Consider the following 17,386-nt stretch of genomic DNA (forward strand, 5'->3'; position numbering starts at 1 on the left):
GAACAGTAATATCTAGTAAGATCCACCCACCTGGCTTGTAGTGCAGGGTGTATCCATGCAGAGGAGCAGTGTCTCCCTCATGGGGCTTCAACTTGACAGTCAGTGCATCCGTGGTGGTTGCCGAGAGTGTGACATGGGGCGATTGTGGTGGTGCCAGAACAATCAGTTTGTGCGTGATGGAGTCCTTTGCAATCGAGTTCTCGGCGTGGCACGAGTAGTCTCCGGCATCCTGGCGATTCACCGACTTGATCAGCAGCGATCCGTCGGGGAGAAGGCGCATGCGATCGTTGGCACTGAATTCGACGCCCTTAATCTTCCAGGTGATCTCGGGTTGGGGAGCTCCAACGGCCAGGCAGGGCATCTTGGCGTCCTCCTTGAAGGTGGCAGTGAAGGTGTCGTCGAAGGAGGCGATCTTGGCGGGCACCTGGTCGCTGGGCATGGCCACTATGCTCTTGGACTGCTGGCCTTCGCCAATGGTGGTGCTAGCTGTCACCCAGAACTCGTAGGGCTTGTTCTTCTCCAGTTCGGTGGCCTCGAAACTCATTTGGTAGTGGGGAACCTTCTGGGTCTTTGTCTCAGTCTCAGCGCCTTCGGCCTTGGAGTATACGGTGTACTGGGTGATAATGCCGTTGGGCTGTGCTGGTGGGCGCCAGGATACCAGGATAGCGGCGTTACCCATAACAAGAGCTTTGACATCAGTGGGTGCTTCGGGAACTGTCAGAGCAAAGAAGTTAGAAGTTGCTATTTTAATATTATCACGGATATGAATCACCATCGGGTTCGGTTTGGCAGTGAATGGGAACGCTGCGGACTCCATCGCCTCCGGCTGTTGTGGCCAGGACCTGCATTGTGTAGTTGGTGTACTTCTTTAAGCCATGGAGAACTGTGTCGGAGGAGGCCGTCTTCTTATAGTGCCGCTTGGTCTCGTCTAAAATAAAAAGGTAGAAAATTTAATAATGTTCATAACTATTATCTTTATTAACATTCTTCTGAGACCATTCAGTTGTGGAAGATCCCATATTTGACTTCAATATACTTACCATACCACTCGTCACTGGGGGCATAGACAACCTTATAAGTCTTGATCACTCCGTTGGCGGATTCCAGAGGTGGGCTCACCCATCCAACGCGAATGGTCTGCGAGGTCAAGGTGGTGCAGGCGGTGTCACTGGGTGGCTGGCTGGGTGTTCCCTCGGCCGTGAATTGCTTCTCCTCTTCGCTCAGTGGACCAGCTCCGATCTTGTTGAAGGCCTGGATCACCACGGAGTACTGGGTGTAGACGCGCAGGTTCTGCAGTTCCAGGTTGTGCTCCTTGCCCTCCTCGGTGATGAAGTTGATGGTCTCGAAAACGTAGGACGAGTTAGTGTTGGATAGCTTGTAGCCGACGTAGTAGCCAAGGATCTCTCCGTTCCACTCGGTGCGTGGTGGTGGCTTCCAGGTGACGCGCATGGTGGTCTGGTTCACGGGTTCTACCTTGATGTTCTGGGGCTTGCCGGAGGGCGCTTCTTCGGCTGTGATGATGGTCACCGCTTCAGAGGATTGGGATGTGCCGATGGCGTTCTCGGCCACGATGCGAATGTTGTAGGTGGTGGCGGGGCTGAGCTTCTGCACTTGGGCTTCTGTGGTGTGTCCGGGCACGATGACGCGATCAATTTCGCTCCAGGAGGCACGGGAACGCTTGAACTCAATGATGTACCTGTCCAGAGGGGAGTTGCCATCGTAGGGTTGCGCCCAGCTCAGCTGCACGGATCGTCCGGATTTGTCGAGCACCTTCAAAGCATATGGCATCTCCGGAACTTCCTGGACAATCATATTTATGCTGGCGTCATCGGATCCAAAGGCATTAGTGGCGACACAGGTGAACAGGGCAGAGTCGGACCTCTCGGTGCGCTTGATCGACAGACTGGACATGACTCCGGTGGAAAGGATCTCCTCGCGAATGGTGTAGCGATTGTCGTTCTTGGGATCCAGTCGCATGTTGTTCATGTTCCACAAGATGCCAATGGGCTTCTCGCCCTTCGCCTCGCACTGGAGTACGGCGGGTTCTCCTCGTCGAGCGGTCTGGTTTCGCAGCTTCTCCGTGAACTCTGGAGGGGCCTGAACGCTGATCATAATCACTGCCGAGAGGCCGGAACCTATTCCATTGATAGCCTCGCACAGATAGTAGCCCTCGTTGGTCTTTTGGATGTTGTCCACATGCAGAGTGCCCTCTTCCACGCGGATGTTGTCGCTCTTCTTCAGATCCTTGTACTCTCCGGGGGTGTCGCCTGCGAAGGAAATCATTTTGAGTGGGGTTTTTCCATGGGATTCAACTGATTTGTACGTACCAACTGCTTTCTTCCATGTGACTTGGGGTTTGGGGAAGCCATCAGCCTTGCATTCAACCTTGGCATCGGATCCCTGGGCGAAGGCCTTATCGGTGGGCTCGAGGATCCATCTGGGAGGTACTGTTGGTCGGGTTTGATGACGCGATTTTGGAAAGAAAATACGTTAGTTGATCTATCGTGGTTTCTAGCATAATGTGTAGCATGCAACATGGTCAAGAGTATCGGCGGAAGCGGATGGACGGACTTAGTTTCAAGCAAAGTGAAATGATCATTTGAAGCACTCAAAAATTCTCATTAAATTCGATAAATGTGTTATAAATGTTTTGGACAAATAATTTATTATCATTTCAGTTTTCTTTAAGTATGGAAATATTTTACTGCTCTCTCATTCAATGCAAAAGTTTAGGTGTTGATTGAACATCGTCTTATGATACACAATAGAATATTTCCAAACGATCGCTTACAATCGAGATTAACTTAAAAGGCCAAACTACAACAAAAACATTAGCACAAATAACCAAGGTGATAATAGGACAAATGAAAGTGGGGCATTAATAAAACTCATGTTATACCAAACTAAAGGTTAAACATCATGCAATCAGTGCAAAACGAAGTCCTGGTCAAAGATTATCTTCGTCATATTATGTTTCCTTGCCAACGGACTTCGCTTTGTGTCTTAAGGTCTAGTTAAATAATGATTAATAAACAAGGAATACTTAATGAAGGATTGGATGGGGATGTGGGTTTCTTTTTGGGCTGGACAGATCAGGGCGAATTGTTTACGTTTGTGGAAGCGCAAAGAGTCAGTCTCGTTTGGTGGACGACTGGGTTCCATGGTTACGATTAAGTTTAAGTTTAGTTTCGGTTAAGTAGACAATTAGAAGCGATTAGGATAGTAGATAATAGATCTTGCTGTTATTGGTTTATTCGGTGTTGGAGCATGAGCCCTGTGAACTTGTATTTTACATAGAAACCATAACCCTCTAAGAGTCACTCGAAATCGAAGGCGGTGAGTCGTATTTCTGAGTTATTCTCAGAATAAGTGCTATGTGTAGTGCTGTGTGTGTGGGTGTTGCTGTGCATGTATGTGTGCAGGGTCAGATCTGAGCTGTTTTGACATTTATGGATAACAATCGAGTAAGCCGATACACAGTGGGACCTAGGTTAGATCTTGGCTAACTTTGCCCGACGTTGGTTGGTTTACTGGTGCAGTCGAATGCGGAGTTTTAACTTCACATATTTACACAAACTATATAGTATAGACCTCGATCGACTTGGTTCAACTTGGTCTTTGGCCTACGGATGCGAAATATTGATAAATTCAGAAGAGTCGAGAAAAACTGGATTAGCTGCAGCAAGAGGAGTTGAAAGTAAGTTGGAAGTGACATATCTGATAAGCTGATAACCGCCCATTTACCATTCACAGTTAGCCTGGTCCGGCGTTCTGCCACGCCCACCTGGTTGATCGCCCGACAACTGTAGTTCCCCGCATGCCCCTCCCCCGCCCTGTTGATCAGCAGTAGGCTGGTGTGCTCGCCCACTGTGGCCTGAGTGACGTCATCGTTGCCGTCATCGTGCACCTGCCGCCCATCTAGCCACCACTCGAACAGAATGGGCGTGGCCCCCCGGCTGGCAATGCAGGTGAGTTGCACGTAGTCGCCGACATCGCAAACGGAAGCGGAAAGCAGCAGCGGCGAGAGCACAGGTGGTTCTTGGGTTATATTTGGGGGAACGGGAAGGAGCGCCATTATTAGGAATCAGGTTAATGGGAAGATGAGTAAGTGCAGCCAACTAGTTAAGTCTGCATCGATGATCAGTGATATGTTCATGATATGACTTCATCATTAATCCTCAGTTATCCCAAACTTAAGAAGACATTCCTTTAAGGGAAGTGTTTAAAAAATCTAATCCTCAGCCTATCAAACATCATTTTCTGTGTATGTGCTAGGTATATGATTACCCTACTAACTTCAGAACTATCCCGCTTTTAATTGACATAAATTTCGATGTTTTGGATGGACTCTAAGGAGAATAACTTTGTACAAACAGAAAAGGCACAATTAAAAGCTATATACACGACGGAGTACCCTTCACTTTCAGGATGGACCAGCGACTGGCCACGCCCGCCGCGTTGCTGGCCACGCACGTGTAGTTGCCGGAGTCACCAATGGTGGTCTGACGCAGCGACAGGATCAGGGTGTATTCGTCGATCTTGTGGTAGATGGAGCGCAGCAGGGGCTGTCCGTCCTTCAGCCAGTAGATGTCGATGGGCAGGTCGCCGGAGGAGACCATGCACATGACCCGCACCGCCTGGCCGCCATTCACCCCGTTGGCATTGAAGTGGAACTGATCGACCTGGGGCAGCTCTGGGAGCGGGTGATAAGAAAGCCGTGCAAGGGATCAACACACTGTACAGCGAGGGAATTTCGAGAACCCCCAACTTGAGTTGTATAATACAGATAATACAGGTTCGTGTGCTTATGCAGTACCAACACCAGACAAGGAGGCACAGACAGAGAGTGGGGATTTACAGATGCCTTGGTCCTATTCTAGGATTCCAGTCTACGATTAAGACGCCACCCCCAGCTAGCGATTCCTTAGGAGTAATTCGCACAAACCCTTGACACTCAGGTGGGTCTCTGCCGTGGTTTCGCCCGCCCGGTTGGCGCCCTTGCAGGTGTAGTTGCCCGCGTGGTCACCCCCCACGCTCTCGATGTTCAGCGAGCTGCTGCGCCGGCCGTGCATCAGGATGGTGACCCCGGCCAAGTCTCCGGCGGGCTCGTTGTTGTAGTACCAGGTAATGTTGAAGGGTGCGTCGCCGTGCACCACAGCGCAGGTCAACTGGTAGTAGTCGCCCACGTACAGGGGCGAATTCACGGGCAGGGGAGCCAGCTTGGGGGGCACTGCATTGGATGGTTCCAATAAAAAAGGGAGAAATAAAAGTTAAACATAAAATATAATTCGTTTGGCGAAGGGCCCAATTTCGTCTTTACAACTTCCTTTCGAGAGGGAATCTTTTAAGATTTGTAACCAGTTGGGAACTCGAGGAACCTGGAACCTGCTTGGTGCTAGTTTCTAGTTTTTGTATCTCTGAAACTTAACCTATTCTGGTCAGAACAGTTCAGTGCAGTCTGGGTATCATACATGCAAGCTTTCAGTGTGGATGTGCGTCAGGCCATTCCAAAGAGGAGTGATGTGTCTAAGTCGGTCAGAAAGACGGAAAATAAGTCAGGACAGCAGCAGAGACAGACGGTCATGCAGCGACGCAGGGTTAGTAATCGGCCACAAAGAAACTACTCGAGCGACCCAATCCCTGAGAATTCCTAACCGTAGACGTTCAGCGGCGTGGTGAACTGCTGATGGCCCGCCAAATTGCGGGCGTGGCAGGTGAAGTTGCCCGCATGGGAGGCCTCCACGGCCTCGATGGTTAGCACACTTCCACGACGACCCACGCGGGCCGTGGTTATTCCCAGATCCTCCGAGATTGCCTGACCATCCAGCGTCCAGTCGATGTTCAGGGGCAGATCTCCGCCAGGAACGGAGCAGTGCAGTGTCAGGTACTGACCCACCTGGGCAGGGCCCTCCTCGAAGGCGAAGGGTATGATGCGCGGAAGAACTGGATGTGCGTTCACGTTTCGGTAATGTGATGTGATGGTAAAACAAAAGGTGCATAAAATTAAAACATAACCGCATCAACGAAAGCTTCTCTTAAGACTAAGGCGCTGGGATGAGAACCTATCACACGCAGCTGGGTGCTGTAGGTGGCACGACCGGCGGCGTTCTCCCCGTGGCAACTGTAGTTGCCCGCGTGACGATCTGCCACGCTTTCGATGGTCAGAACACTACTTCGACGACCCATCTTCGCTATGAGGATGTCCTGGTCATCGTCATTGAAGAGCGGCTGGTTGTTAAACGTCCAACGGATGTTGAGGGGCAAGTCGCCCTCCGTCAGGGTGCACTGGTACGTTATGTACTGGCCCAGATGGGTGGGCTGCGAACCGGTGGCAAAGGGCGTGATTTGTGGCAAGACTTGCGGGATACACAAAACAAAAGCAGTCAACTCAACGTACAATCAAGGAAAAAAATGAAGACAAATAAGGTGATCTCTATCTACGGTATATGCATATGGATTTGGATCTCTATCCCACCGTTGACAATCAGGGCCGCAGTGTACTCCACCATTTGGGCCTTGTTCCTTGCGCGGCACGTATAGTTTCCGGCATTGTTGCCGTTTACCGAATCAATGGTCAGCACATTGACCTTCTTGCCGATCTTGGAAGAGGTGACCCCGTGATACTCGTTGATGGCATAGTCATTGAACAACCAGGTGATGTCCACGGGTAGATCGCCCTTCGAAATGGTGCACTGCACGGTCACCGAGTCCCCGAAGTTGGCTGGCTCATCCCCGAACTCAAAAGGACTGATATGGGGAGGTACTTGGAAATAGATGGGCAATCAAAGGGTATTGTACATCTAGGGATCATGTCCATCTTAATCCTAAGAGTGGATTGATATCTTCGCAGATCCCCAGCTAAGAACCTTACAACTAAGCTACAAAAGCCAAGACACAAAAGCCAAAGCAACATGCAATCTGTATATGCGTACTGTGTGTGGGGAAAACAGGAGTGGGTATACAAATAGAAACTAACTAAACCAGAATGACACTGAAGTGCTGTACAGAAGCTCTGACTTCGCAGGCCAGTACCATTGACTGTCAACTGTGCCGTGTAGACAGCGGATGCCCACAGATTCCTGGCCCTGCAGGTGTAGTTGCCCACGTGGCGGGCACTCACGGCATCGATCATCAGCACACTCAGGCGCTTTCCCATCTTGGAGGTGGATATGCCCGAGTAGTGGTTGATGGGGTAGTCGTTAAACATCCACTCGATGTCGAGCGGCAGGTCACCGGAACTGACCAGGCAGTTCACGGAAACCGAATCCTCGAAGTTCGCCGCCACTTCGCCAAAGTCAAAGTGTGCAATTTTGGGGGCAACTAGTGACATAGATTGGGAAAGCTACAATAAGCTTGGGGACATAAAACAAAACACCAAAATGAAAACGATAATAATAAATATTGCAGGTACATAGGTGGGAACGTATCCATCAGTACCATTAACTATGAGTTCAGTGCTGTAGTTGACGGCTGCTGCGTAGTTCTTTGCCCGGCAACTATACTTTCCCGCATGTCTAGCCTGCACACTATCGATGCTCAGCATACTGTTCCTCTTGCCACCCTTAACTACATTTATTCCGGAGTAGGAGCTAATTCCGTAGTCGTTGAAGAACCACTCGATATCAATGGGCAAATCGCCGGAGGAGATTAGACAAGTCACCGAAACGGAATCCTCAACATTGGTGGGTTCCTCTCCGAAGTCAAAGGGCGTGATTTTAGGAGGAACTTTGGAGTGAAGGTGGTTATAATAAAAACGTCAAGAAATTAAAGAAATACCTTACACTAAAACTGAATTTATGAAATTTGTAGTTGTACCATTAACTATTAGTTCGGTGGTATAATTTACAGCAGCAGCGTGGTTCTTAGCCCGGCAACTATACTTCCCGGCATGGCGAGCCTGGACACTATCAATACTCAGCATGCTGTTTCTCTTGCCACCTTTAACTACATTTATTCCGGAGTACGAACTAATTCCGTAGTCGTTAAAGAACCACTCGATGTCGATGGGTAAATCCCCATTGGAAATCAGGCACATGACCGAAACGGAGTCCTCCACATTCGTCGGAGCGTCACCGAAGTCAAAGGGCGTAATTTTGGGTGGAACTTGATTCAGTTTAAGTGGGAGGAAATAAACGATAATCTTAAATGAAAGTGGCAAACAGGAACGGATTTTTATAAGCATAATCTAATGACCATTGACAATTAGGGCCGCCGAGTATTCACTGCTGGCCGCCTTGTTCTTGGCCTTGCAGCTGTAGTTCCCCGCATGTCCTGCATGGACGGAGTCTATCGTGAGTACACTAGTCCTTTTGCCACCTCGCAAAACAGCGATTCCCGAGGCGTAGTTTATGGATTCCCCGTTGAACAGCCACTCGATGTCAATGGGCAAATCACCAGAGGAGACGAGGCAGCTAACCGAAACGGAGTCCTCGAAGTTAGCAGGGGAGTCACCAAAGTCAAAAGGAGCTAGTTTCGGTGGGGCTTTTGTGTGAGTTGAGTGCGATATGGGGGGGAGAACGGAAAGTAAGCTTTAAGGAAAATAAACTCTATTCTATTAAATCTAGTAAATCTAGTAAGTGTACCATTCACAATCAACTCGGTTGTGAAGTTAACCGCAGCCGCGTGATTTCTCGCTCGACAACTATATTTCCCCGCGTGACGAGCATGGACATTGTCTATGGTCAGCATGCTCGTCCTCTTTCCTCCTCTATAAACGGTCATCCCGGAGAAGGAGCTAATCCCGTAGTCATTAAATAGCCACTCTATGTCGATGGGTAGGTCTCCGCTGGAGATCAAGCAGGTCACCGAAACCGAATCCTCCACATTGGTAGGTTCATCGCCGAAGGTGAAGGGAGTGATTTTTGGGGGAACTATGGGTTAACCAAAATGTTGATAAATACGCAAGAATACACAAAACAATAAGCTAATCCATAAGCCCAACTAATTATGTATACTCCAACTAAGGGTACCATTCACAATCAACTCAGTGGTGTAGTTGACGGCTGCTGCGTGGTTCTTTGCGCGACAACTATACTTTCCCGCATGACGAGCATGGACATTGTCTATAGTCAGCATGCTGGTTCTCTTTCCACCTCTGAGGACAGTCATTCCTGAATACTGATTCCGAAGTCATTAAACAGCCACTCGATATCGATGGGTAAGTCCCCACTGGATATCAAACAAGTCACAGACACTGAGTCCTCCACATTGGTGGGATCCTCGCCAAAGGTGAAAGGTGTGATTTTCGGGGGAACTGAAGGGATTGGAGTGTAAAAATAATTGAAGGAACTTAAAAGTCACAATCCTAATTTTAAGTTTTCATCTAAACATTTGCGGGTACCGTTCACTACGAGATCGGAGGTGTAGTTGACTGCAGCTGCGTGATTCTTCGCCCGACAACTATACTTTCCAGCATGGCGTGCTTGGACATTATCTATTCCCAAGACACTACTTCGCTTCCCTCCCTTGACAACGGTGACGCCAGAGTAGGAACTTATGCCGTAGTCGTTGAAGAACCATTCGATATCGATGGGCAAATCTCCGCTGGATATGAGGCAAGTGACCGACACAGAGTCCTCAACATTGGTGGGCTCGTCTCCAAAGTCAAAGGGTGTAATTTTCGGGGGAACTTTGGGTTGTAAAGACGTAAAATTGAACGAAAATCATACTAAATAAAACTAAAGACTTAATATTAGTTGAGAAAACCCTTAACCGATATACCGTTCACAATCAGACTGGTGGTGTAGTTTACGGCAGCGGCATGATTCTTCGCCCGACAACTATAGTTTCCCGCATGACGGGCTTGGACACTATCGATACTCAATACACTATTACGTTTGCCTCCCTTTACAACCGAAATTCCCGAATAGGAGCTTATGCCGTACTCGTTAAAGAACCACTCAATATCGATGGGTAAGTCACCGCTGGATATGAGACAAGTGACTGATACAGAATCCTCAAAGTTTGTTGGCTCATCTCCAAAGTTAAAGGGCGTTATCTTTGGTGGAACTTGGGGAGGTAAATTATAGTCAATTTAATATGAAAAAATTAAGAGAAATATTTATCTAAGTACTAATTTTAAATGATCGAATACCGTTCACAATCAGATCGGTGGTGTAGTTAACAGCAGCGGCATGATTCTTGGCCCGACAACTATAATTTCCCGCATGACGAGCCTGCACGCTGTCGATGCTCAGTACGCTATTCCGCTTTCCTCCCTTCATAACCGAAATTCCCGAATAGGAACTAATGCCGTATTCGTTGAAAAACCACTCAATGTCGATGGGCAAGTCCCCAGTTGAGATGAGACAGGTCACCGAGACGGAGTCCTCCACATTAGCGGGCTCTTCGCCAAAGCTGAAGGGAGTGATCTTGGGTGGAGCTTGTTAAGAGGAGGGAGGGAATAGGGAAAATAAAAGTCCGAAATTCAAAAACCAAACAATCATATAACTTGAGGTAATAAAGGGTTTCCCTGCCAACCGTTCACAATCAGGGCCGCTGAGTACTCGCTGCTCGATGCTTGGTTCTTCGCCTTGCAGGTGTAATTTCCCGCGTGACCCGCGTGCACTGAATCTATGGTCAGAAGACTAGTCCGTTTGCCCCCTCTAAGAATTGCAATGCCTGTGGCAAAGTTGATTGGCTCCCCGCCAAATAACCACTCGATGTCGATGGGCAGATCGCCGGAGGTGACCAGGCAGTTCACGGAAACCGAGTCCTCAAAACTTGACGGCGACTGACCGAAGTCGAAGGGCGCAATTTGGAATTAATGCTTAATGGGAATTAAAGGATGTGGGGGGATTCAAATTATAATCTAACGAATAATATGTAGCTCTTTGTCATCTAAAACCCCCTCAATACCATTCACAATCAACTCTGCCGTGTATTCCGCTGAGTCCGCATCATTGCGAGCCTTGCAGGTGTAGTTCCCCGCGTGTCCTGCGTGCACCGAATCGATGGTCAGGATGCTCGCCTTCTTGCCACCCTTGACTATGGACACTCCAGTATACGCGTTTATGTGGGCCCCGTTGAACAACCAAGTGATATCCATGGGCAGATCTCCCAAGTAGATCAAGCAATTCACGGAGACGGACTCCTCAAAGTTGACGGCATGATCGCCGAAATCGAAGTGTGCGATTTTTGGGGGCACTTCGGGGAATGTGGAAGAGTGGGGAGTGTTAAAGAATAAATAAATCAAATCAAAATCATGGTCTACATTAAAACTGATTGTCAAGCTGTTGAAAGTACCATTCACCACCAGTTCGGCGGTAAAGTTAACGGAGGTGGCCCGATTGACTGCCACACAAGTGTAATTGCCAGCGTGGTGATCCCGGACAATATCAATGGACAACGCGCTGATCTTCTTTCCCAACTTAACCATGGATACATCGTATACGTTCTCATTGATCTCACGTCCGTTGAAGAGCCAAGCAAAGCTAACCGGGAAGTCACCCGAGGTGACCAGGCACTGAACACTAGCCGATTCACCGAAGTTTGAGGGCTCATCTCCAAAATCGAATGGGGCAATTTTCGGAGCCACTTTTCAGGGATGCTGTTTGGGGGTCAGGGAGGTAAAACGAAAGGAAAAAAATGAAAGGACACTTTAAATTTTTCAAGAGTATTAACCATTAACTTTCAACTCCGCCGTGTGGTTAACGACTCCAGCCTTGTTTTCAGCAATGCAGGAATAGTTCCCAGCATGTTTGGCCGACACCGCTTCGATGGTCAACTCATTGATGCGTTTGCCGCGCTTAGTGGTCAAGATTTCAAGGTAATCCTCGAAGGGCTTATTGTTCAAGGTCCAGGTAATGTTAACGGGCAGATCACCACCCGAAATGGTGCATTGTACATTCACAAACTCGCCGTAGCTCATGGACTCCTCGCCAAAGCTAAAGGGACTTATCTTTGGCAGTGCTGAGATAAGGTTTAAAGGATACTCAAATCAACGTAAGCAAACATAAATCATAAATGATGTGTAATATTCTTAGGTCTAAAGGCGGTCTCTTCGCTGGGCTAACCATTCACGATCAGCCGTGCCGAGTGCGCCGTGATTCCGGCCTTGTTCTGCGCGTGACACGAATAGAATCCGGCGTGATGAGCGGACACGGACTCAATGGAGAGCACATTGATCCGCTTTCCGATCCGCGAGAAGGAAATGTCATGAAAACTATCAATGGTGGCGTTATTCAGCAGCCAGGTGACATTCATGGGCAGGTCTCCACCCAAAATGGTGCACTGCACTGACGCAGGTTCTCCGTAGTTCAGGGGCTCTTCCCCGAAATCAAAGGACGCTATCTTGGGTGCCACTTTTGGGGGATAGAAGATGCAGTGCGGATAAGTAAGGCCAATATGCAAATAAGTTCACAGTTCGCTCAGTTAGATAGATAGTTAGAGAAATGGGCTAGGGTTTGATTAGTAGCAACGTGTCAAGACCTTTAGTAACCGCAACCACTAGAACTAAACCATGACACACTCAATTTCAGTACCGTTCACTGTCAGGTCAACGCTATATGTTGTAGTTCCAGCCTTGTTACTGGCTATACAGGTATACCGGCCGGTGTGGGCGGGACTGGCACTGGGAATGGAGATCATGCTCGTCTTGTCGCTGATGCGATTCGTGCGCATCTGGGGCTGCACCTGATCAAAGCCGTAGTCTCCAGCGCTCCGCTCGAAACTCCAGTGCACCTTGATGGGACGGTCGCCTTTTTGGATTTGGCAAAACAAATCTATCGAGTCGCCCATATTGATCAGATCCTCGTAGGCGAAGGGCACAATTTGGGGCAGAACTGGGAAGTGATTGGGACGGTGATGGGTTTAAAATGATCGCAATCAACAGAACAGTAATGTAAGACTACGAAAGTTAATGGGTAACCATTGACGAGCAGCTCGGCGCTTGAGCTCACGTTCCCCGCATTGTTGCTCGCCACGCAGCTATAGTTTCCTGAATTGGCGGCCTTGACCGATTCCACTGTGAGCAAGCTAATCCGTTCCCCGATCTTGCTGGCCATCACGCCCAGGTGCGTGAAGAGGGGCAGACCATTGTGGGTCCAGCGGATCCTCAGCGGCAGATCGCCCTTGGCCACGTGGCAGGTCAACTGAACGCTGTCGCCCTCGTTGGCCTCCGCATCAAAGCTAAACGGATGGATGCTGGGCAGGACTGGGATGGTTGGGGGATATCGTTTAAAATCATTCGAAAAGTAAACCAAAATATAATGTATCTTCTAAGTATGAAATCGATGGGTAGTAACCGTTGACTTTCAACTCCGCACTGTAGCTGCTCTCGCCCGCCTGATTGCGAGCCAGACAGGTGTAGACGCCACGGTGCTCGGCGGCTATGTAGTCGATATTCAGGGTGCTCGACTTGCTGGACATTCGACCGATCACCACGTCTAGGTCACCACTGTTCAGGGTGTGATTGTTGAGAACCCACGTAATATTGATGGGCAGATCCCCCTTGATCACCGTGCACTGAATGCCCATGGTTTCGCCTGAGTTGGAAGCCTCGTCGCCGAAGTCAAAGGGACGAATTTGCGGAGGCACTGGACCATAAATGGCGGGATAGGAGTAGGGGAGAGGAGCGGGTGGAAGAAATAAAGACATAACTTAAGTCCCATATCCTTGTTCAGATATTAACCATTGACCATCAGCTCAGCACTCTGCTCAGAAGTCCCCGCCGCATTGGTGGCTATACACTTGAACAGTCCCCGATGTTGGCCATTGATGGCGTCGATGCTCAAGGAACTCAGCTTGGGGGACATTTTGATGATTCGTATACCGACGTGCTCGTTCGTTATCGGCTGTCCATTGAGAGTCCAGTGGAGCTGCAGAGGTGTGTCGCCCTTGAAGACCATGCATTGGACCGCGGTACTGTCCCCGTAGTTGGAGGGCTCCTCACCAAACACAAAGGGCATAACCTGAGGGGGCACTACATGCAAATGGGCAAAGAGAACGCGGTCGTATTTTATCTACCAAAATGACAAAACAGCTCCTCAGAATAATTCTTCTTGAAGTATTGTAGCCTGTCCTAATAGTTATAGTACACCTAATTATCCTGATTTATATTCAGCACAAATATCTCATAAATGCGACTGCTCCAACACCAAACACCGCAAGCAATACTAAGTGAAAACAATATAGACAGTAAGCGTGCTCTTATTTCTCCTTATTCAATATTTCTTGTGGGGACAAACCATTAACTTGTAATTCAGCTACATATTCACTGGTCCCAGCCGGATTTGTGGCTATGCACTTGTAGACACCGCGATGAAAAGCATTTAGGGAATCAATGTTCAACAGACTCGTGCGCTTATTCAGACGCACCAAGGTAAACCCATTTTCGCCGTTCACGATTGGAGCAGAGTTGAGCGACCAGCGAATCTCCAGGGGCAGATCTCCCTTGGGCACCACACAGTTGGCACTGGCAATATCGCCGACATCGGCGGCGGACTCGCCGAAACTAAATGGCAAAACCTGGGGCGGCACTTAAATGGACGGGAAATAAGTGGTAAATTAAAACTCAAATAAAGAATAGAAAATAGAAAAACCGTTGTACTATGAGTATGATTTGAATAATGACCATTCACGTGCAATTCAGCGCTGTATTCAGCGCTGCCCGCCTTGTTGGAGGCAATACATCGGTACAGTCCGCGATGTCTGGCCTCGAGTGAGTCGATGCTCAAGGAGCTGGTACGCGGATTAAGGCGCGACAGGGAAAATCCGTGTTCACCGGTGATGATGGGTGCTGAATTCAAGGTCCAGCGGATCTCCATTGGCAGATCGCCCTTGGGGACCATGCAAAAGCCACCCGCAATTTCACCAGTATTGGCCGCTTCGGAACCAAAGTCAAACGCTTGGATTTGGGGAGGAACTTCAGAAGTGGAGATGAGGCGGAGATAATCAAAAGTAAGATAAGTAAGCTAAGTAAAAGATGAAAGCAAATACAAAACTTAAAGCACTACAAATGGTGATAAGGTCAAACAAACCGTTGACATCTAGTGTGGAAACGTATTCAGCATATCCCGCTGAATTGTTAGCTATACATTTGTAGCTACCCCGATGGACAGCTTCCAAGGAGTCAACATTCAGCGAACTGGTCCGCTTATTCAGCCGCACCAACGTGAATCCCATTTCACCATTCACAATGAGAGCGGAGTTTAGTGTCCAATAGATATCCAGTGGCAAGTCCCCTTTGGGAACCACGCAGGTTACACTAGCCACTTCCCCGCGATTGAGGGGCTCATCACCAAAGAAAAAGGGACTGATCTGTGGTGCAACTATGAGGGGAAAATCCATTTAAAGCTACAGACATAGACAAAGCTCTTAGCCACCAAATAAACCAGGATCGTGTTAGTAGGAAGCAACTTTACAGGCGGATATATAGGAAGATCCAACGGGGAGTTTCACCAACCATTGACTTGCAGGTCAGCGGAGTAGATCGCTTCACCCGCCTGATTCTGAGCCACGCAGCTGTAGGTGCCGCGATGCTTGGCCTCCAGTGCATCCACACTCAGGTAGGTGGTACGTTGATTCAACTGCATTACCGTGAATCCATCCACACCTGTTGCCACAGGCTCACCATTCAAGGCCCAGTGGATTCTCAAGGGCAGGTCCCCCTTGAGGACAACACATGTGATGCTCAAAACATCGCCCATATTAAAGACTTCGCTGCCGAAACTGAAGGGCAGGACATGGGGAGGTACTAAAGATTTCGAGAGGTGTAAATTAAATTAAAGTAAATAAAATAATAATAAACAAATAATAAGTGTGAGGTCCCTGGGTCCATGTACCGTTGACTTTCAGCTCCGATGTTGTGAAACTTGACCCTGCCTTATTTTCGGCTATGCACTTGAAGACCCCGCGATGATCCTGTTCCACGGCGGCTATGTTCAAAACACTTGTCTTGGGAGACAGTTTCAGTATGGTAACTCCCTCCTCGCCGTTGATGATGGGCCGGGAATTCAGCGTCCACTTGATGGTGATGGGGACATCGCCCTTCTGGACCATGCACTGCACTCCGGCATTCTCGCCCGTGTTCACAGGATCATCGCCGAAGGAGAACGGCGCTATCGACGGTGGAACTGCATGGCATTGGAGGGAACGAATGGAGTGAGGGTAAAGGGTCATAACGAAAATGTAAGAAACAAAAGCAAATCTTAAGAGATCGACAGGGATTAACCATTGACAGCTAGGAGGGCGGACTGCCTGGTCTCGCCCGCATTGTTGGTGGCCACACAGGAGTAGTTCCCAGCATGTCGAGCCCTGACGGATTCGATGCTCAAAACGCTGATGCGTTGACTATTCCGGGTGACTATCAGACCATCGTTGGTGTAAATACGACCGCCGTTCTTGGTCCAGGCTATGTCGACGGGAAGATCCCCCCGGTTTACGGTGCAATAGGCGGACACCATGTCCAGTTCGTTGATCACATCCTCGCCGAAGTCGAAGGGCATTATTTGGGGCAGGACTGGTTGAGCCGGGTAGGGAAGGCAAAAAGCAAAAGATGGCAAGGAAAACTTAAGAACTTGACTCCTTATCTGCTGGACAATAACCATTGACTGCTAGCATGGCGGACTGGGTTATGGCCCCCGCGTTGTTGGTCGCCACGCAGGAGTAATTCCCCGCATGGCGCGCTCGCACGGATTCAATGCTCAGGACACTCAGGCGCTGGCTGTTCCTGGTCACAATTAGACCATCGTTGGTGTAGACCCGACCGCCGAGACCATGTCCAGCTCGTTGATGCTCTCCTCGCCAAAGTCAAAGGGCACGACCTGGGGTAAGACTGGGATGGGGTTGGGTTAACAGAAGAGAACCAAGGGAAAATCAAAAACTATCAAACTATCGATGCTATTAACCATTGACGGCCAGGACTGCCCATTGCCGAGTTTCGCCTGCATTATTGGTGGCCACGCAGGAGTAGTTCCCGGCATGTCGCGCCCTGGCGGACTCAATGCTCAGGACACTCATGCGGGTACTGGTCTTGGTCACCACAATACCATCGTTGGTGTAGACTCGGCCGCCGTTCTTCGTCCATGCCACATCGATGGGCAGGTCGCCCTTGTTGACCGTACAGGAGGCGGAGACCATGTCCAGCTCGTTGACGGTCTCCTCGCCGAAGTCGAAGGGCACGATCTGGGGCAGAACTGCGGAGGAGGGCGAGGAAGCGAGGAGGGTCAAGAAAACAGAACTCAAAAACCAAGGAACTAAGCAATCTACGAATCGAAGAAGGCCTAAGCGAACCGTTAACGCGCAGCTCTGCCGTGTGGTAGATGACCCCGGCCGCATTCCTGGCCACACACGTGTAGTTCGCCCGATGGCGAGCATGCACGGACTCTATGCTCAGCATGCTGATGCGCTGCGTCGTCTTTGTGATCAGAATGCCATCGTTGGACAT

General features: G+C 49.2%; 2 protein-coding genes across 51 annotated transcripts in view; both read right to left on the reverse strand.

Annotated features, from left to right (window-relative positions):
- The window catches only part of LOC117137085 (Down syndrome cell adhesion molecule-like protein Dscam2), a 61,839-nt gene that overhangs the window by 10,288 nt on the left and 34,165 nt on the right, over positions 1-17,386 (reverse strand). For 39 of the 50 annotated variants that reach the window (XM_033298346.1, XM_033298350.1, XM_033298340.1 and 36 more), the window contains exons 9-13: positions 12,483-12,782; positions 2,328-2,447; positions 1,041-2,267; positions 773-928; positions 31-714 (exon numbers count right to left, since the gene is read on the reverse strand). In XM_033298346.1, the coding sequence (XP_033154237.1) occupies positions 31-714; positions 773-928; positions 1,041-2,267; positions 2,328-2,447; positions 12,483-12,782 (2,487 nt within the window). Of the gene's footprint in view, positions 1-30; positions 715-772; positions 929-1,040; positions 2,268-2,327; positions 2,448-4,945; positions 5,231-5,655; positions 5,944-12,482; positions 12,783-14,186; positions 14,478-15,403; positions 15,695-17,386 lie in introns of all 50 variants that reach the window. The other 11 variants (XM_033298359.1, XM_033298352.1, XM_033298347.1 and 8 more) reach the window with 4 other exon arrangements.
- Positions 10,393-11,599, reverse strand: LOC117137088 (Down syndrome cell adhesion molecule homolog). The gene is made up of 2 exons (XM_033298369.1): positions 11,245-11,599; positions 10,393-11,145 (listed from the first exon to the last, which is right to left on the reverse strand). The coding sequence occupies exons 1-2, from the start codon at positions 11,375-11,377 to the stop codon at positions 10,811-10,813; spliced, it is 468 nt and encodes a 155-aa protein (XP_033154260.1). The 5' UTR covers positions 11,378-11,599; the 3' UTR covers positions 10,393-10,810.

This window comes from Drosophila mauritiana, chromosome 2R (assembly GCF_004382145.1).
Source record: "Drosophila mauritiana strain mau12 chromosome 2R, ASM438214v1, whole genome shotgun sequence".
Classification (NCBI taxonomy): Eukaryota; Metazoa; Arthropoda; class Insecta; order Diptera; family Drosophilidae; genus Drosophila; species Drosophila mauritiana.

What these genes read in the sequence shown, in the direction of transcription:
- LOC117137088 (XM_033298369.1), bottom strand. Translation starts at nt 11,377, where the DNA reads ATGGTTAAGTTGGGAAAGAAGATCAGCGCGTTGTCCATTGATATTGTC. An exon ending in CGCCGAACTGGTGGTGAATG is followed by an intron (nt 11,146 to 11,244) that starts GTACTTTCAACA and finishes CATTCCCCGAAG; the next exon opens with TGCCCCCAAAAATCGCACAC.